Raw genomic sequence first — 21,841 nt, 5'->3', positions numbered from 1 at the left:
TACCATCCAGAATCGCAGGGAGCGTTAGAAAGGTGGCATCAGACATTAAAGATAATGTTGAGGGCGTATTGTCAAGATTATCCAGAGGATTGGGATAAAGGAATCCCATTCGTATTGTTTGCAATTAGGGATGCACCTAATGAGTCGACCAAATTTTGTCCTTTTGAACTAACTTTTGGACACGAGGTAAGAGGACCACTTAAATTGATTGAGGGAAAATTGGTGGGCGAGAAATTGGAAATGATACTATTGGATTACGTGTCAAATTTTAGGGAACGATTAAATAGAGCAGGTGAATTGACTAGACAACATTTGAAAGTTGCACAAAATGTGATGAAACGGGTAGCGGACAAGAAATCCAAAGTTCGTAGTTTTGCCAGTGGGGATAAAGTTTTAGTGTTGTTTCCAGTGGTAGGTGAGCCTTTAAAAGCTAGGTTTTGTGGACCGTATCAGATTAAAAGGAAATTAAGTGAGGTGAATTATGTGGTAAAAACGGCAGATAGAAGGAAGACTGACCGAGTGTGTCATGTGAATATGCTTGAAAGGTACTTTGAAAAGGAAGGAGAGAAAAAGGAGGTTTTCATGATTCTAACTCAAAGTGACAAATCAAATCCAGATGACTGTGAATTTGACATACCTCAACTTAAATTGGAAAATTAGGATGTTCTTAAAAATTGAGATAAATTGTTGAGTTACCTTCCAGAGGAAAAACAAACTGACTTGAAAGAGTTATTGATATAACATGGACAAGTTTGTAGCGATAAATTGGGAAGTACTAAAATGGCTATACATGATATAGATGTGGGAAATCCTGTTCCGATCAAACAACATCGATATAGACTTAACCCTTAAAAAATTGGCACAGGTTAACAAGGAGATTGAGAGTATGCTTACAAATGGCATAATTGAAGTGGGTTGCAGCCAATGGAGCTCACCGATAGTGATGGTACCTAAATCAGACGGTACCCAACGGTTGTGTGTGGACTGTCGAAGGGTGAATGCAGTTACAAGAATGGACTCTTATCCTATCCCACGTTTGAAGGATTGCATTTAGAAAGTGGGACAATCTGCTTTTATTTCCAACTTCCAGACATGGAAAGAACATTTAAAACATCGTATGGAGTTCTTCGATCAACTTCAGGAGGCGGGTTTGATGATGAACGTAGCCGAATGCGAATTTGGAGAAGCCCGAATCACTTTCCTTGAGGAGTTTCCGATACCCTCAAGTCGAAGGGAAATAATGCGATTTCTTAGCATGAGTGGATTTGATTAAACATTTGTGCAAAGGTTTTGTGGCATGATTACTCCACTGATGGACTTGCTAAAGAAACGTCAAAACTTTCAATGGACAGGGGCCTTTCAACAGGCATTTGACTGCCTGAAAGCTGTGATCACCAATGCTCCTGTATTGGAGAATTGCAAGGGGCTCTGTGGTTAGATTGAACTAAAGTATCTGGTTCTAAAGAGAAATGCCGAGGAGTAGAGGAACGGATGGATCATGCAGAGACTTTCTTGTTCAAAGAGACTGTCAATCGAGAAAGTTTCGGTTGGAGGAAGAAGAATGGGAAAAATGGACTTTATTATTATGCCTGTTTGAGTGTGCTGTTTTCTTCAAATGAAAATGTATATTTACTGTGTGCACTTCTAAGTGGATGGTGCAAAAGTGAAAAATGAAACCATCTTGAAGTTGATGGGTTTTTTTTTTCTTGGGGGGAGGTGTCATGTGAGAGTGCCTTTAAGAAATGGACGTTTAAGCAATGTACCTTTAAGAAATGCAGTGATGTCAGAGTGTGGGTAGAGCTGGGCTTTTAGCTCAGCCATTTTGATGTTTTTAGTTTCAGTTTGAGAGAGCAGTTGGGAGTGTCTGTGTTTTTGCTGAGAGCTGCTTGAAAAGGAGAAGCCAGTCCTGAGAAAGCATTTTGAGAAGTGCCTGTGTTGGCTGTGTGCTGCATGAAAACGTGCTGGGACTGCAGGCTGATATATCTTTCCCATCCAACAGAAAGTATATATTAACTGTAACCTGGTGTTACTGTTTTTGTGAAGGTGAAGTCGTTTGGATGTGTATAGGAACAGTGTGCAGGATTGGGCAGTGTTGTATTATTGTCAGGGTTATCTTTGAAGTAAGGGGTGTTAAGAGATCCAATGTTTATTTTAAAAGGTTAATTTGAGTTCATGGAATAAACATTGTTTTGTTTAAAAAACCACGTGTTCTTAATTGTAATACCACACCTAGGGAACAAGCCGTGTGCTTGAAAAGCAACAATCCATTAAAGTAGTAGGGGTTGGTTGGACTCCATGATACATTTTGTGGTTCTGAAAACACCTCTCCCATAACAAGCACAAAGAAGATATCCTCCTCCTCCCCCAACAACCTGCCGAACATCCCCACAAAGTATTCCGCTGGCCTCCAGCCCCTCAGGCAGTCCCATGATCCGCAAATTCTGCCACCGTGAACTGTTCTCCAGATCCTCCACTTTGGCTCTTAGCATTCTGTGCTTTCGTCCGCCCTCCGTGGATCACCTTCCATCAAGGTGAACTGGTCGCTGTGCAGCAATAATGCTCCTCCAATCCCTTCAACACCTCTCCTTGCTCCCGCACTACCATCGCGTCTTTCCAAGAGCTTCCTTTATCAGGGCCAGGGTATCATGATCAACTGCTTAAGCGAAGCATTCATCTTCTTCCCCTGCCGCTCAAAATACTTGGCGAACAACCGCTCAAATTCCACCGCCATCACCTCTGCCAGCTTATACCCCATATTGCAGAGTGTTAACATGCAAATAATTAGGAAAATATGACATGTTGTCATTTATTGAAGTATAACAGTAAATATATTTTACTGTAATTGTCGAGAGCCTTGGTGAGACTACACCAGAAGTACTGCATACAGTTTTGGTCCCTTTATTGAAGGAAGGATATATTTGCCTTCAAGAGAGTGCAACAAAGGTTCACTGGACTGGTTTCTCGGTGAAAAAGTGTAAAGTCGCCATAGTCCCAGATAGGCTGCTTTCCACTCTCAGGAGGTGAGTTGACTGGTGGTGATGTCACCTGAGGGTCACCTCACCTCAGGCAAGGGGCAGGGTTGAGAAGGCGGGCCTTCATGAGGTTTAGCTCAGTTAGCTGGACAGTTTGTTCATTATGGGAATAGGGTGGAGGTGTGGGCTTAAGTAGGGTGCTCTTTTCAAGAACTGGTGCAGACTTGATAGGCTGAATGGCCTCCTTCTGCACTGTAAATTCGATGATTCTATGATGCAGAGCAAGGTCAGCAGCATGGATACTGGCTGAGTTCTGGTTCCTAGGATAAAGGAATGTTCGATTATAAGATATTAGAATAAACTAGATCTATATTCCCTACAGTTTGGAAGAATGAGAGGTGATCTTATTGAAACATACATTCTTGAAGGGCTTGATTGGGTTGATACTGGGAGGACTAAACTCTCCTTGGCAGGGGGGTTTAGTACTAGGGGCCACAGTCTCAGAATAAGGAATTGGCTATTTAGGGCTGAGGTGAGGAGAAATCTCTTCATTCGAGGAGCTGTGAACTGTTGGCATATCCCATCACAGAGAGTTTGGGATACTCAGTCTTTGAGTTCATTCCAGTCAGAAATCAACAGATACTTGGAAAGGTAAACAGAAATGCTCCCAGAACTATGTGGACATCACTATCCATGTCCAACCATCCTGAAAATCTGACCTTATATCCTACCATTTTCACCCTTCTATTTTATTTAAATCTGCTTTTCTATCTTCCCCCTGACTCCATTCTCTATTCTCCGCAAGCTATTTTAGAAATGTGTGGTATGTTGTCAAAAAGTTTCCTACGTGCACTATAACCATTGCATTTTCTCACCTTCATCTTGCCTCCTCAAAGATATCAGTGATGTTTGTCAAATGTAATTGTTCCTTTTGAACTTCATGTTGGCTACTTCTAACTATTTTCTCCTGATCTAGATACATGTAATTGCATCCTTCATTAAAGACTGCAAAAATATCTTTACCACATATTATGGAAGATACTCTCCAAACTGGAGCCCAAGTGTTCGCGCCATCGTGAATGCCGTCGCGTTTCACGACGGCGCAAAACGAGCACGGGGACGACAGATTCTGTCCCCCACAGGGGGCGAGAACAGCGCTGGAGCGGTTCACGCTGCTCTGGCCTCCCTTCCCGCTGCCAAATGGCGCCGCGCAAACCAGCGCATGCGCAGTTGGGCCGCGCCAACCTGCGCATGCGCGGGGGACTTCTTCAGCGTGCCGGCACCGACTCACATGGCATCGGTGTTCAGGGGCCGGCCGCGCAGAAACGTAGGCCCGGGGGGCAGAGGCCGGCCCGCCGATCGGTGGGCTTCGATCGCGGGCCAGACCCCATCGGAGGCCCCCCTCTGGGGACAGAGCCCCCCCTTCCCCCCCCCCCCAACACGCCGCCCCCCGACCTTTCCCGCCGGCAGCGACCAGGGGTGAACGGCACCGGTGTAACTCTGTCTTATCCGCGCGGCCACTCGGCCCATCCGGGCTGGAGGACCGATTCCAGTGGTCCGCGGCTGGCGCCACGTCAAACGTGCCGGCGCAAATGCCGCCAATTCGCTGCACCTCAGAGAATCGCACACTGCCGTTGGGGCGTCATGGCGCGTTTGCGCTGATTCTCTGGCACGGCGCGGAGCTCGGAGAATCACCCCCTATAAGTACCCAGATGAGCTTTTTATATTGGCCTCTCCCATTTTCTGGCACACATCCAGAGTCAATAGATCCCTGAAATATCATTTTGCAGGTCAATGCAATTTCCTTTCTTATTTCCCTCAGGATCCTAGGATGACAATTGTTGGAGCCTAGCACTTCCTTTACCCGAATTAACTTATCTGAAATTTTCCTTTTATTCATTGTAATATCGATCATCTCACTCTTAACCACTTCAGGATTGACCTTGCATAACAGGTTGTTTTAGAAAGATGGAAATCAAGAGGCTTGGGAGTTCAGATACAGGAATCTTTCAAAGTGGAGGATGTTAATAAACTGTTCCTTTTTAAAAGAAAACACATGGGATCCAAATGGAACTCAAAATAAAAAGCGAAGGAGGTCACTCTAAATCTGTATAAACCAATAGTTAGGTCACATTTGGAATAGTTTGAATGCTCTATTTTAGGAAAGATGTAAAGGCTGTAGTACAAGATACATTGTCTTGGATGATACCAGGGACTTCAGTTATGATGAGAAAAATGCAGGAGCTTCCAAATTTCTATAATTGCGGCAGTAATTAGGGCAGGAGAGAGAAACTAAAGTCGGTCGTGAGACAGATCATGCAATGGAACTTATGACCAAAGGTGAATGCAATTATTACAGTTCTGCATTCTTAAAACTCTCACTATAATTCTGACTATTTATTGCAGCAACTGGGAATTATTGTTTTGTCAACTCTTATAAACATATTAGAAAGTAAGCCTTTTTCCCTCATTAGAAAGGAACCCCCTTTTAAAATTAACTATTCTGGAAATTATCTGGGCAAGTAAAATGCAGTTGAACAAAGAAAAAAATAATTCAATACTGTATAGTCACAACAATATTTTTCTCATAAATCTATAGGTCTGCTTACATTATGTGAGAACAGCATTTACCATATTAGTGAAAATCCGGGTAATCAGTTATAGTAGCACATGGCAATGTTACAAGACTGGTAATCTAATATACATGCCTGGACTAATAAGTCAAAGCCATGAGTTCAAATCTCACCACAACACATTGGGAATTTGAATTCAGTTAGATTACTAAATCTAGAATAAAAAACGAGTATTAGTAATGGTGATCAAGAAACCACTAGCTTGTTCAAAAAACCTGTCTGGTTCACTCACGTCCTTTAGGGAAAGAAACCTGCTGTTCTTACTCAGGCTGGCCTACATGTGACTCCAGACCCACAGCAATATGGAGGATTCTTAACTCACCCCTGAAATGGCCAATCAAGCCAATCAGTTGTCAAGAAGGTAGCTCATCATCACTCCCTTAAGGAAACATGGAGATAGGTAATAAATGCTAGCCTTGCCAATGACGCCACATTTGATGTAAAAACTTAAAGGTACTGAGCTGAGTTAGAAGAAAATTCAGCATGCAGTTAACTGCACTGATAACTTCCAAGAATATTTTATTTTAAAAACAGGCCCCTTACTATTGAGGCAAAATGATTTAACAAGTTGATTGCAATTAATGCCAACAAGTTGGTACCTGGCATTTGAACGCTAAAATTGTGTCACAGACTGGCACTGTGTGACCGCAAGTCGTTGTTGCAGGAGTTGCCAATCTTAGGTATTTTAGGCAGGAAGAGGAAGAATTTGACAAGGGAAGTGTGAAATGGACACAACTTGTGGATGGCACTTTTACATATTTATTTACTCGTTGCCATAAGAGCAACACTGAAAGAAGCATTCTCAATGCTAGTGGCATAATTTATTCAGGTAATATAAAAAAAGGATGGGGGAATTATAAATAAAAATCTTTCTCTCCCTTAAAAGGAAAAAGAATCATAACAGTTCAATTACACCCAATTACACTAAATTTCAGGCAAATAATAAGCTATATTAATAAAGCTTACCTTCTAAAACATGTCATCAGATGTTGAATAAAATCCATGTTAAAGTAGAAAGAAAAAGAAAATAGTAATATAGGACAATGCATTCAATATAATACATGATATAATTGCATTAAGTCTAAAATTCTTTAAGAATGTAAAAAGCAAAAGAACTACACAACCAAACCTGGAACTTATACTTTTGAGTTTTCCTATGGTTATAAGTTAACATATTAATGCATTATCCCAACAGTTTGATGGTAAAGTTATAATCTGTCTTAACAGCAAATTATAGCAAAGTACCAGATTCTATTTAGTAAAATTTGGTCTTATCTACAGAAACAGGGAGGGTTCCACAGTCGGTCTCACTATCTTGGGGCAGGCAAGGAAATATATCAGCTAACATTTGTGCAGCTGAGTGCATGTGTATGAACTGCAGAAGTTTATCGGATCATACTTTGCTATGAGGCCCTTGACAGGTAATTCACATGTTGCACCATGAATGGGCAACGAGAGTGGTGCTCATGGAACCCCATGACAAGAATGATGCCTTCAAAGGAAGGAGGGGGTAAGTATGTGAAAAAGACATTTAAAAAAAATTACATTAATATATTGCTTCTGCTTTTGCCTTCTTTCAATCTGACAACCTTTTAATCCAAGTCCACTCTCAAAGTTCTCTCAATGCAGTTCTCTAACTACCTTTAATAAACTAAACAAGTCAATATTCCTTCTTTTCACAGGAGAATGCTTTTTTTTAGAAAATATTTTACTGCGGCATTTATAATTTTAACATTTTTTTCTAAATTTAGAGTACCCAATTCATTTTTCTTTTCCAATTAAGGGGCAATTTAACGTGGCCAATCCACCTAACCTGCACATCTTTTGGGTTGTGGGGGCGAAACCCACGCGGACACAGGGAGAATGTGCAAACGCCACACAGACAGTGACCCAGAACTGAACCTGGGACCTCGGCGCTGTGAGGTATCAGGGCTAACCCACTGCGCCACCGTGCTGCCCCAATTTTAACATTTTAATCAAAGAGATCCAACACACACACAATAAAACACAATAACATACCCAACCCCCACAAGCATAAACCCTACCCCCACAAGCATAAACCCTAACTACCCATGCATTAGATTTCCTACCCTTATTCGTCACTTCCATGCCTCCCCTACCCCCAATCCCCCCCCCCCCCACCCCCGCCCCCGCTGACGGTCAATCTTCCTTGAAGAAGTCGATGAGCTGCTGCCACATCCGAGTGAACACCTGTAGTGAACCATTTAAGGCAAACTTAATGTGCTCTAACCTAAGAGACCCCACCATGTCACTGACCCAGACACCCGACTTTGGAGGCTCTGAGTCCCTCCATCCCAGCAGAATCCGTCTCCGGGCCACCAGGGAGGCAAAGGCCAAAAGAATGCTACTATTTATAACATTACTAACAGTTTGTAAATCTGCAAACTCCGTGTGATGGAACGTCCAAGGACAAGTCTGACTTCTACCATCCTTTGATGTGATGCCCAAAGGTACTCACTTACTGCACCTTGCACTGAGCATTAACGCTCATATTTGCTGAATAGGTGAATATGCAGATTAACAGTCAAAATGGTTGGGATTTTCCGGTCCAACAGGTCTTCCACCGGCGGAAGGGCTTGCCATTGGCCAGCGGCTGGATCTCGTCGAAGTCTCTGGCCATTTGTGTTGCTCGCCAGCTGTGCTGATGGGAACCCGCTATGGAGTCACATTCAGCAGGACCAGGAAATACCACCAGCAAGAAGGGCCAATAAATCCTGGTCCATGTATATAATAATAGTAGATTTTAGACTACAATGGCTTCTTGAATAGCAAAATTAATTATTGGCCTCCTGGTAAGAACACTTCTACCCCTCCTCCTCTTTCAGCAACAGGTCTTACTTTGCGTACCCTCTGTGCATTCTCTAAGTCACAGTATATCAAAGGGGAATGCCTGCCACTGCAGCCATGTGTGGGCTAAGAGAAAATTGTTTACATAGAAGTCTTGAAGTGCACTTTAACCTCTTGAGTTCAGCCCTTTTGCCATGTATGGACCAAGAATGCAATGTGGTCAGGGGCTGAGAGGCCTTGGTGGGAACGCTTCCTGGGCATCATTGAGCAGGTTGTTGCTAAGTAAGTGCTACTAGATAGCACTGTTGATGACCTCTATCATCATTTTGCTGATGATCGAGAATAGGCTGATGGGACAGTAATTGGCCAGGTCGGATTTGACCTGCTTTTTGTGTATCGGACATACCTGGGACATTTTCCACATTGTCAGGCAGATGCCAGTATTGTAGCTGTACTGGAACAGCTTGGCTCATGAGGGTAAGTGATGGGGTACTGATATTGTCACTGGACTGGTGATCCATAAACCCAGGGTAATACTTTGTGGATCAGGGTTTGAATCACACCAAGGCAGATGGTAGAAATTGAATCCAGTAAATATCTGAAATTAAAAGCTTAATGATGACCATGAAACCAGTGTCCATTTTCCTAAAAAGCCCAGCTGGTTCACTAATACCCTTGAGGGAAGGAAATCTGCAGTCCTCATCTGCTCTTGCCTCCATGTGACTCCAGATCCACAGCACCGTGGTTGACTATTAAATTCCCTCTGAAATGGCCTTGCAAGCTGCTCAGTTGTTTCCAACCACTATAAGTCAATAAAGAAGGAAAGAAACCAGACAGATTACCGGGCATCGACCTAGGTACTGGAAATGACAATGGCAAAACCAGCCCTGTCGACAGTGCCAAGTCCCCCTTACTAACATCTGGGGGCTTGTGCAAAAATTGGGAGAGCTGTCTCACAAACTAGTCAAGCAACAGCCTGACATAGTTATACTCATCGAATCATATCCTACAGATAACGTCCTGGGCACCACTCTTTCAATCCCTGAGCAGAGATGCTAACACAGTGGTATACAGTTGGGAGGGCGTTGCATTGTGAGTTCTCAACATCGACTCTGGACCCCATGATGTCTCATGGTTTCAGGTCAAACATGGGCAAGGTAACCCCTTGCTGATTACTGTCCACCATCAGCTGATGAATCAGTACTCCTCCATGTTGAACAGCACTTGGGAGGAAGCACTGAGGGTGGCAAGGCCACAGAACGTACTCTGGATGGAGGACTTCAATGTCCATCACCAGGAGTAGTTCGATAGCACTGCTACTGACCCAGCTAGCCGAATCCTAAAGGACATAGCTGCTTGGCTGGGTCCGCAATGAAATATGCTAGGCCTAATCTTCACCAACTTGTCTGCTGCAGATGCATCTGTCAATGGTAGTACCGGTAGAAGTGACCACCGCACAATCCTTGTGGACATGACGTCTCATCTTCACATTGAGGATACCCTCTATTGTGTTGTATGACAGTAAATGGGTTAGATTCAGAACAGATTTGGCAAGTCAAGACTGCGCATCTAAGATGTTGTGGGTCATCAGCAGCAGAAATATACTCAGCAACAATCTGTAACCTCACAGCCTGGCATATCCCCCCCTCTATCATCACTACCAAGCCAGGGGATCAGCCCTGGTTCAATGAATGTGCAGGAGGGCATGCCAGGAGTAGCACCAGCCATATTGAAAAAATGGAATATAAACCTGGTGAGGCTATAACACAGGACTACGTCCATGCCAAACAACATAAGCAGCAAATGATAGACAGAGCTAGGCGATCCCACAACCAACGGATCAGATCTAAGCTTTGCAGTCCTCCAACAGGCAGTCGTGTATAGTGGTGGTCAATTAAACAACTCACAGCAGCACGATGGCGCAGTGTGTTAGCACTGTGGCTTCACGGCGCCAAGGTCCCAGGTTCGAACCCGCCTCTGGGTCACTGTCAGTGTGGAGTTTGCACATTCTGCCCGTGTTTGCGTGGGTTTCGCCCCCACAACCCAAAAATGTGCAGGATAGGTGGATTGGCCACGCTAAATTGCCCCTTAATTGGAAGAAATTAATTGGGTACTCTAAATTTAAAAAAAAAATTAAACAACTCACTGGAGGGAGAGGCACCACAAATATCCACATCCTCAATGATGGAGGAGCCCAGCACTTCAGCAATATTCTTCAGCCAGAAGTGCCAAGTGTATGATCCATCTTGGTCTACTCCGGAGTTCCCCAGCATCACAGATGCCAGTCTTCAGCCAATTCAATTCACCCCAAGTGATATCAAGAAACGGCTGAAGGCACTGGATACTGCAAAGGCTATGGGCCCTGACAATATTATGACAATACTGGAGATTTGTGCTCCAGAACTTGACACGCCCTAGCCAAGCTGTTGCAGTACACCTACAACACTGGCATCTATCCGGCAATGTGGAAAATGTCCTGCACACAAAAAGCAGGACAAATCCAACCAGACCAATTACCGTCCTATCAGTCTGCTCTACATCATCAGTAAAATGATGGACTGGGTCATCAACAGTGCTATCAAGCGGCACTTACTCAGCAATATCCTGCTGATTGATGCTTCGTTTGGATTCTGCCAGGGTCACTCAGCTCCTGACCTCATTACAGCCTTGGTTCAAACATGGACAACAGAGGTGAACTCCAGAGGTGAGGTGAGAGTGAGTGCCCTTGATATCAAGGCAGCACCTGATCGAGTGTGGCATCCAGGAGCCCCAGCAAAAGTGGAGCCAATGTGAATTAGGCAGTCATACCTAGTACAAAGGAAGATGGTGGTGATTGTTGGAGGTCAGTCACCTCAGCCCCAGGTCACCACTGCAGGAGTTCCTCAGGGTAGAGCCCTAGGCCCAACCATCTTTAGCTGCTTCATCAATGACCTTTCTTCCAACGTAAGGTCAGATGTGAAGATGTTCACTGATGATTGCACAATGTTCAGCACCATTTGTGGCTTCTCAGACACTGAAGCAGTCCACGTGAAAATACAGCATAACCTGGACAATATCCCAGCTTGGGTTGACAAGTGGTAGTTAACATTGGCGCCATGCAAGTACCAAGTTATGACCATCTCCAATAAGAGAGAATCAAACCATCGCCTCTTGACAGTCAATGGCATTATCATCGCTAAATCCCCCATGATCAACATCCTGGGGGTTATCATTGACCATAAACTGAACTGGACTAGCCATATGCTGTGGCTCGAAGAGCAGGTCAGAGGTTAGGAATCAATAGCGAGTAACTGATCTCCTGACTCCCCAAAGTCTGTCCACCACCTACAAGGCACAGCTGGGATGGCACAGCGGCTAGCACTACTGCCACACAGCACCATGGGACTCAGGTTCAATTGCGGCCTTAAGTGACTGTCTCTGAGGTGTTTGCGCATTCTTTTTGTCTGCGTGGGTTTCCTCCAGGTGCTCCTGTTTCCTCCCACAGTCCAGCAGTGGTTAGCACTGAGTCACTGTCTGTGCGGGGTCTGCACATTCTCCCCGTGTCTGCGTGGGTTTCCTCCGGGTGCTCCAGTTTCCTCCCACTAGAGCCAAAAGATGTGCTCTTAGGTAATTTGGACATTCTGAATTCTCCCTCTGTGTACCCAAACAGACGGCAGAATGTGGCCACTAAGGGCTTTTCATAGTAACTTCATTGCAATGTCAGCCTACTTGTGACAATAAAGATGATTAAATATGTGCAGGTGAGGTGGTTTGGCTGTGCTAAATTGCTCCTCAGTGTCCAAAGTTATGCCGGTTATGCGAGGTAACAGGGATATAGTGGGGGGCTAGGCCTGGGTGGGGGACTGGGCCTAGGTAGGGTGCTCTTTCAGAGGGTCGATGCAGACTCGATAGGCTGAATGGCCTACTTTGCACTGTAGGAATTCTATGGTTCCAAGTTAGGAGTATGATGGAATACTTCCACTTGCATGGATGAGTGCAGCTCAAATATCCCCAGGTCCTGGGTTCAACAAGCCAGGGTGACTGGTTTAAATCCCACCTTGAGCCACTGTCTGTGTGGAGTTTGTACGTTGTCCCAGTGTCTGCGTGGGTTTCCTCCGGGTGCTCCGGTTTCCTCCCACAGTCCAAAGATGTGCAGGTTAGGTGGACTGACCATGCTAAATTTCCCCTGCGTGTCCAAAAGTTTAGGTGGGGTTATTGATTTATGGGGTATTGTGTGGTGTGGGCATGGGTCAGATGTTCTTTGAGAGGGTCGGTGCAGACTCGATGGGCCTCCTTCTGCACTGTAGTGATTCTGTAACATTGAAGAAGCTCAACACCACCCGGGACAAAGCAGCTGTTGATTGGCAACCCTTCCACAAACATTCACTTCCACCACCACCGATGCACGTTGCAGCAATGTGTACCATCTATATGATGCACTTCAGAAACTCACCAAGGCTCCTGACAAACACTCGACCGCTGTCATCTAGAAGGAGGAGGCAGCAGATACATGGTAACACGACCACCTGGAAGTTCGCCTCCAAGTCACTCACCATCCTGACTTGGAAATATATCCCTGTTCCTTCACTGCTGCTAGATCAAAATCTTAGAACTCCCTCCCTGATAGCACTGCACTTGTAATTACACCATGTGGACTGCAGCAGTTTAAGTAACCAGCTCACCATCGCCTTCGCTGAGATGGTGTTGTCTCCTTCTAATAAGAACATAAGACATAGGAGCAGCATTAGGCCACTCGGCCCATCAAGTCTGGTCCGCATTCAATCATGGCTGATATTTTCTCATCCCCATTCTCCTGCCTTCTCCCCATAACCCTGATCCCCTTAATAATCAAGAAAGTAATCTCAAAAGTAATTAGGGATGGGCAACAAATGCTGGTCTAACTGGCAAAGCCCACATTGTGCAAAAATAAATTTTTTGAAAAGCTAGTTATGGAGTACAAGTCTTCAGTACTATTGCTAAAATATTGTCATGGCCCATAGCCTTTTCAATATCCAGTGTCTTCTGCAGATTCCTGATATTATGTGGAGTTAATTGAATTGGCTGAATACTGGTATCTGTTTTGCTGAGAACCTCAGGAGGCGGATGAGACGGATTATCTATGCAGCACTTCTGGCTGAAGATGGTTGCACATGTTTAGTTTGCACTTATGCACTGGGATTCCCCATCATTGAGCATGGGGATATTTATGGAGCCTCCTCCTCCAGTGGCTTCTTTAATTATCCACCACCATTCACAACTGGATTTGGCAGAACTGGAGAGCTTAGATCTGTTAGGTTGTATGTGGGATCACTTATCTCTATGATACTTCCTTTGATTAATACACAAGTAGTGCTGTGCTGTAGCTTCACCAGGTTGATGTCACATTTTTAGATATGCCTGGTGCTGTATCTGGAATGCACTCCTGCACTCTTCATTGAACCAGGGTTGAAACCAGCGTGATGGTAATGGCACTGTGGACGATATATCAGATCATGAGGTTACTGATTGTGTTTGAATCCAATTCCGCTGCTGCTGATGGCCCATAGTGCCTCATGGATGCCCAGTTTTGAGTTACTATATCTTTTTGAAATTTAACCCATGTGGTAGTGCCACACAACACAATGGAGGGTATCTTCAATGTGAAGGTGGGGCTTTGTCTCCACAATGATTATCTAATGGTCACCCCTACCAATACTGTAATGGACAGATGCATCCACAACAAGTAGATTGGTGAACATGGGGTCAAGTCGGTCATGCTTTTTAAATCTAGAAATTTGAGAATTGTTTCATTTCATTTTCCTTTTCGTTTATTAACAAAAATGTTGCACAGATATTGCCTATAGTAGGCATGCCATTAGGGGAAAGCATCCAGTTTGGACCATCTCGTTTCCCACAAGAAGAAATCATAACCAAAACCTTGTGGTCATTCTTGCTTTCTCCAAGGTATTTGGAGAATATACCTGGTTTGAAGCTATGTGCCTGTTTGCTTTGCCTGCATAGACATATTAGGCAAAATGAGCAGTTATAACCATAGAACCATTGAACGATAACAGCACAGGAAGAGACCATGTGGCCTGTTGTGTCTGTGCCAGAACTCCAGAGGAGCAATTCACCGAGCGCCTTTACCCAATCATTCTGCAAATTCTTTCTGTAGATTTTTCCTTTTCCCTGCCCTTTCTCTGCAGTCTTTTCTCTTTGATATCTTTGATGGCTTCTTCCTCATCCTTTTTCGTCCTACCTTCTGCCTAACTGACCAAGTGAATTCCTTAAACACTACCGTAAATGGGAAAACAACACAATAGCTGACTTCAAAACAAAAGTAAATTTGTGCCAGATTTTCTCCATGAGAAACCTATTCTAATCCCACTCACTCCGCAGTTCATTTAATATTCCCCCTTTTCTGTGGTGCATTCGTAGCACTATTACCTCTAAGTCAGAAGGTTTTCTTATATTTGGGTTACCACCTCATCATCAGCCAATGGAAACCACCCATCTCTATTTATTTTATCATCACCCTTCAGTATTTTGAAGATTACTATTTGGTCTATCCTTAACATTCTCAGGATCTGTGGAAAACTTTTTTGAGTTTCTCTTTGTAACTATAATTCTTCATTCATGCCATTACCTTGGTGATTGTCATGTAATGGCTCAAAAAATCTCATAATTTTTAATCACAGATTCTAATTTGTGAAAACATTTATTTTTATAACCAAATGTGCTGGAAAGAATTCAACACAAGTGCTGGGCTTATCTTTGAACCAAAGAATATTTTGGTTGGATAGTACTTACACAGAAACCATTGGCCAAGAGTAAAACAAAATAAATTTTTGAGCGCTGCCAGGTGTCAAACAAAATCAGGAATCATGTATCTAATTGGGCTTCCCTACAGCAACATTGCTTGACCCATACTAGCAGAACAAGAGATGAGCTGGAAAATATCATGAACATTTCAACCAATTTCCACTCTTTCTTTGCCTTCACATGGTCTATCATCAAATCTTACCTTTCCTTCCTTAACTTTGATCTCTCCGTTTCTGGGGCTGGCTATCAAAAATATTCACTCTAAGCTCACTGGCTCCCACACCTTCACAACACCCCTCTTCACTCCTTTCTGCAAGGACTTGATTCCATTCCGCCAGTTTCTCCATCTCCTTAATATCTGTTCTGATGACACTCCATACAGTGCTTCAGTTGTGACTTCCTTTACCCCCAACTGGGGAGTCTCCAATAGCATGGTTCACAGGACCTTGGTTACATTTGCTGTCTTAAGTTCCTCCCAGAACCATGATAGGGTTCATCTTGTCCTCACCTTATAATCCAACATCTTCCACATTAACAGACAATACTCCATTATTTCTGTGTGAAGGCACCACCAAGTACATCTACCTGTACTGTCACCTTTCAACATTCCAAAGGGACTGTTCCCTCAAAGGCATCCTGTTCCAATCCTCAATAACACCCAATACTCATTATGTATGCTTGGCGCAGAGTCCAGACTTCAATTACTTTGTTGAAACATGTGCAGAGAAGGGAAAACATTGTTGATAGACAGTTCAAGCTTTTGTGTTCTTAGATATATTTTGTCAATGGCTCAATTTTTATTTAGACAAGAGATGCCAACAGCTTTTGCAAATTGATACGTTAAAGGTTTTGTTGATTGACTTATTTTTTAAAGAAAGTTATGAAAGGCTGTTTTTTAAAAGTTTTTTCACACATGACATCATTACTATAGGGTTTATTGGTTCGGTACAGAGAGTAGACTGGGTAAATGGGCACGGAAGAGCAATGAGTTGACCTGGAAGGTATGAGGGGCCATCAAAAGAGGGTGGGGGCATGGGTTGGCATGGTAGGTATGAGGCCCATTCGTGGTTGGTGATGCAAAACTGAAATTATCTGCAGAGGGAGGGTGTTAACATAGGTAAGGCATTCGGGAAACCATGAAATTATTCTGAATTTGAAGTCTGAACTAATTCAAAAGAGCCTGATCACAAGAAATGTGTTTTAAAAATCTGGACTGGAAACCCTTGAAATGTTGAAATAATCTTGAGTAACAAAATTCATGTTCAGAAGTTAACATGTGTCCCAAATGACACTGCAGTGCTGTCTACTAACCTCATTTCTTTCAAGCCTTCTTTTTGAATGACTTGTAATATCTGCTTTGGTGTCATTGGTGTGTTGGGATGTTTTTCCAGGACCTGGGGGAAATGCATAGGCACACACAACATAAGAGCAAGGAAGGCAACTTAAATTACTTAAATTCACATTCATGAAAAATAATTCTAATTTACAATCGAAAAGGATATTAATTTATTTTCAAACAGACAGAAAGGGAATCCATCCTATTGAGAACACCAATTGAACTCACCAAGGCTCCTTAGTCAGCACTATGCAAACCCATGGCCTGCAACATCTGAAGGTCAAGGGCTGCAGACACTTGGGAACACCACCACTTGGAAGTTCCCCTCTAAGCAACTTACCATTCTGACTTGGAAATATATTGTCGCTCCTTCGCTGTCTCTGGGTCAAAATCCTGGAGCACCCTCCTTAATAGCACTATCGGTGTACATGACCACATGGACTACAACGGTTAAAGAAGGTAGTTCAAGGGCAATTAAGGATGGGCAACAAATTCGTCCCTAGCCAGCAATGCCTACATCCCATGAACAATAACTAAAATTAAAAACAGGTGCATCTCAAATAAGGTACTAGGTTTGCGCAGGTAGGGTAAATTTAATGTTATATACAGTATATTGAAATACTACATTACCTTGTAAATATCAATCAAAATAACATCAGTCTCACTGCATGAGAAACATGATAATCACCAGTCCAAGAAAATTGTAGCACATGAATCTATTATCAGAAAATAGCTAAATAGTATTTTGATGTTCTCTCCTTCCAGTGGTTACAACCTTCTCCTGAGCTCCCCACCATCACAGATGCTAGTCTTCATGCTAGGGCGGCACAGTGGCACAGTAGTTAGCACTGCTGCCTCACAGCTCTCGGGTCCCGAGTTCAATTCTAGCCTCGGGTGGCTATCTGTGTGGTGTATGCACTTTCTCCTCGTGTCTGTGTGGGTTTCCTCTGGGTGCTCCGGTTTTCTCCCACAGTCCAAAGATGTGCAGATTAGGTGCATTGGCCATGCTAAATTGCCCCTTAGTGCCCAAAAGGTCAGGTTACTGGGTTACGGGGATAGGGTGGAGGCATGGGCTAGAGTAGAGGGCCATTTCCAAGGGCCGGTGCAGACTCGATGGGCCGAATGTCCTTCTTATGCACTGTAAATCTTATGATTCTATGATTCAGCCAATTCAATTCACTCTGCGCAATATCAGGAAAAAAGCAATAATACATGAAAGGCAATGCGTCGTGACAACATCAACAATGGCACTGTAGAGTAGTATTCCAGAACAATCTGTGACCCCAGTGAAGATACAACTCTGACATATACTAACAATGTGGAAATATGCCCAACTATATCCTGTTGACATAAAGTAGAACAATTACAGTTCCATTAGTATATCCTCGATCATTGACGAAATAATGGAAGATGTTGTCGACATTGGTATCAGGTAGCACTTAAACACCAATAATTTTCTCACTGACAGTCAGTTTGGGTACCAACAAGGCCTAACCACATTACAGCCTTGGTCCAAACATGGACAAAAGAGCTGAACTCAAGTGGTGAGGTTAGAGTGTCTGTCCTTGACATCAAAGCAGCATTTGACTGAATGTAGTATGAAGGATTCCCAACAAAACTGAAGTCAATCAAGAGGGAACTTCCCACTGATTGTAGTCACAGATAGCACAAATGCAGGTGGTTGTTGTTGTTGGTCAATTATCTTGGCCCTAGGACATCACTGCAGGAGTTCCTCAGGGTAGTGTCCTATGGCCAACCATCTTCAGTTGATTCATCAATGACCTTCCCTTCATCAAAGCCATCCGAGATGCCAAGTGAGAATATCAGACCAAGCTAGAGTCACAGACTAGCGTTACAGACTCTCGGCGGTTGTGGCAAGGCCTAAACAACATAATGGGCTACAAAGCGAAGCCGGGCAGTATCTCCAGCAGCTGCGCACCTGTCCCCGATGAACTCAATGCATTCTATGTTCGGTTTGAGCAGGAAACCAACGATCCGCTGTCGAGTGCCCCAGCAGCCCATAACTCACCCATACCCACCATCACAGCTTCCGAAGTCAGACTGGCTTTCCTGAAAGTGAACCCTCGGAAGGCAACGGATCCGGACGGGATCCCTGGTCGTGCACTCAGAGCCTGCATGGACCAGCTGGCAGATGTGTTCACGGACATCTTTAACCTGTCCCTACTCCGCTCCGAGGTCCCCACCTGCTTCAAGAAGACCACCATCATACCGGTGCCAAAGAAGAACCAGGTAACGTACCTCAATGACTACCGTCCGATGGCCCTGACTTCAGTCGTGATGAAGTGCTTCGAGAGGTTAGCCATGAAGCGCATCACCTCGCTACTCCCAGAAAGCCTTAATCCACTGTAATTCGCATACCGCCACAACCGGTCCACAGCAGACACCAACTCCCTGGCCCTGCACTCATCCCTAGAGCATCTCGACAACAAGGACTCCTACATCAGACTCCTATTTATTGACTACAGCTCCGCCTTCAACACCATAATCCCAGCCAAGCTCATATCAAAGCTCCAAAACCTAGGACTTGGCTGCTCACTCTGCAACTGGATCCTCGACTTTCTGACCCACAGACCATAATCAGTAAGAATAAACAACAACACCTCCTCCACAATAGTCCTCAATTCCGGGGCCCTGCAAAGCTGCATACTTAACCCCCTATTATACTCCCTGTATACACAATACTGCGTGGCAAAATTTGGTTCCAACTCCATCTACAAGTGTGCTGACGATACGACCATAGTGGGCCGGATCTCGAATAACGATGAGTCAGAATGCAGGAGAGAGATAGAGAACCTAGTGGAGTGGTGCAGTGACAACAATCTAACCCTCAATGCCAGCAAATCTAAAGAGCTGGTCATTGACTTCAGAAAGCAAAGTACTGTACACACCCCTGTCAACATCAACGGGGCAGAGGTGGAGATGGTTAGCAGTTTCAAATTCCTAGGGTTACACATCTCCAAAAATCTGTCCTGGTCCACAGAGAAAGCACAACAGCGCCTCTACATCCTGAGGAAACTGAGGAAATTCGGCATGTCCACATGAACTCTTACTAACTTTTACAGGTGCACAATAGAAAGCATCCTATCAGGCTTGCATCACAGCCTGGTATGGCAACTGCTCGGCCCAAGACCGTAAGAAACTACAGAGAGTCGTAAACACAGCACAGTCGATCACACAAACCTACCTCCCTTCCATTGACCCCATCTACACCTCCCGCTGCCTGGGGAAAGCAGGCAGCATAATCAAAGACCTCTCCAACCCGGCTTACTCACTCTTCCAACTTCTGGTTTAGCTCACTCAGCTAAATCGCTGGCTTTTAAAGCAGACCAAGCAGGCCAGCAGCACGGTTCGATTCCCGTACTAGCCTCCCCGGACAGGCGCCGGAATGTGGCGACTAGGGGCTTTTCACAGTAACTTCATTGAAGCCTACTCGTGACAATAAGCGATTTTCATTTTCATTTTCTTCCATCGAGCAGGAGATACAAAAGTCCGAGAACATGCACGAACAGTCTTAAAAACAGCTTCTTCCCCGCTGGTACCAGACTCCTAAACGACCGTCTTATGGACTGACCGCATTAACACTACACTCCTGTATGCTTCACCTGATGCCAGTGCTTATGTAGTTACATTGTGTACCTTGTGTTGCCCTATTATGTATTTTCTTTTATTTCCTTTTATTTCCTTTTCTTTTGAAAAATTTTTTATTGAAAAATGTTGAATTTATACAACAACAACGAACCATAATAAAATACCAAAAATAACAATAATATTAGCAATCTTAAACATTCGCCCCACCTCCATGAACAACACAGCGTTTTAACAACAACACAAATTAACACAATATTAAGTTACATAATAGAAACTACAATAAGGAACCCCCCCCCACCTCCCCGGGTTGCTGCTGCTATTGACCAAGATACCTATCTTTGAGCCAGGAAGTCCAGAAAAGGCTGCCATTGTTTATAGAACACTTGTATTGATCCTCTCAGGGCAAATTTGACCCTTTCCAATTTTATTAATACCGCCATGTCACTGATCCAGGTCTCCACACTTGGGGGCCTCGCATCCTTCCACTGTAGCAAGATCCTTCGTCGGGCTACAAGGGACGCAAAGGCCAGGACACCGGCCTCTTTCGCCTCCTGCACTCCCGGCTCTACCGCAACTCCAAAAATCGCGAGTCCCCACCCTGGTTTGACCCTGGATCCAACCACCCTCGACACCGTCCCCGCCACCCCCTTCCAGAATTCTTCCAGTGCTGGGCATGCCCAGAACATATGGGCGTGGTTCGCTGGACTCCCCGAACATCTGGTGCACCTGTCCTCACCCCCAAAGAACCTACTCATCCTAGTCCCGGACATGTGGGCCCGGTGCAGCACCTTAAATTGGATGAGACTAAGCCTCGCACGAGGAGGAAGAGTTGACTCTCTCCAAGGCATCCGCCCAAGTTCCGTCCTCTATCTGCTTCCCGAGTTCCTCCTCCCATTTAGCCTTCAGCTCCTCCACTGACGACTCCTCCACCTCCTGCATTACCTTATAGATGTCAGACACCTTCCCTTCTCCGACCCACACCCCCGAAAGCACTCTGTCCATCGTCCCCCACGAGGGCAGCAAAGGGAATCCCTCTACCTGTCGCCTAGCAAACGCCTTTACCTGCAAGTATCTGAACATGTTCCCTTGGGGAAGCCCAAATTTATCTTCCAGTTCCCCCAGGCCCGCAAACCTCCCGCCAATAAACAGGTCCCTCAATTTACTGATGCCCACCCTTTGCCACCCCCTAAATCCCCCATCCCTGTTCCCTGGGATGAACTGATGACTGCCACCCAATGGAGCCTCCATCGAGCCCCCTGTTTCCCCCCTATGCCATCTCCACTGTCCCCAGATTCTTAGGGTCGCCGCCACCACCGGGCTCGTGGTAAACCTCTTAGGGGAGAGCGGCAACGGCGCCGTTACCATGGTACCCAGGCTCGTACCTCTACATAACGCCATCTCCATTCTTTTCCACGCCGCCCCTCCCCCCTCCATCACCCATTTACGCACCATTGACACATTGACCGCCCAATAGTACCCCAGAAGGTTGGGCAGCGCCAGCCCGCCTCTATCCCTCCCTCGCTCCAGGAACACCCTCTTCACTCTCGGAGTCCCATGTGCCCACACAAAGCTCAAAATACTGCTAGTCACTCTCCTAAAGAAGACCCTGGGGATAAAGATGGGCAGGCACTGAAAGAGGAACAAGAACCTCGGAAGCACCGTCATTTTGACGGACTGCACCCTCCCCGCCAACAACAATGGCA

General features: G+C 44.8%; 1 protein-coding gene across 3 annotated transcripts in view; it reads right to left on the bottom strand.

Annotated features, from left to right (window-relative positions):
- LOC119972490 (putative Polycomb group protein ASXL3) overlaps positions 1 to 21,841 on the bottom strand; it is a 411,440-nt gene that overhangs the window by 293,887 nt on the left and 95,712 nt on the right. The window contains exons 2-3 of one of the 3 annotated variants that reach the window (XM_038809261.1): positions 16,505 to 16,587; positions 14,631 to 14,633 (exon numbers count right to left, since the gene is read on the bottom strand). In XM_038809261.1, coding sequence (XP_038665189.1) covers positions 14,631 to 14,633; positions 16,505 to 16,587 — 86 coding nt within the window. Of the gene's footprint in view, positions 1 to 6,571; positions 6,647 to 14,630; positions 14,634 to 16,504; positions 16,588 to 21,841 lie in introns of those variants that run through there. The other 2 variants (XM_038809262.1, XM_038809263.1) reach the window with 2 other exon arrangements.

Source organism: Scyliorhinus canicula, chromosome 10 (genome assembly GCF_902713615.1).
Source record: "Scyliorhinus canicula chromosome 10, sScyCan1.1, whole genome shotgun sequence".
NCBI classification, from domain to species: domain Eukaryota; kingdom Metazoa; phylum Chordata; class Chondrichthyes; order Carcharhiniformes; family Scyliorhinidae; genus Scyliorhinus; species Scyliorhinus canicula.
Note: the sequence above shows the minus strand (reverse complement) of the source record. Positions and strands in the feature narration are given on the sequence as shown.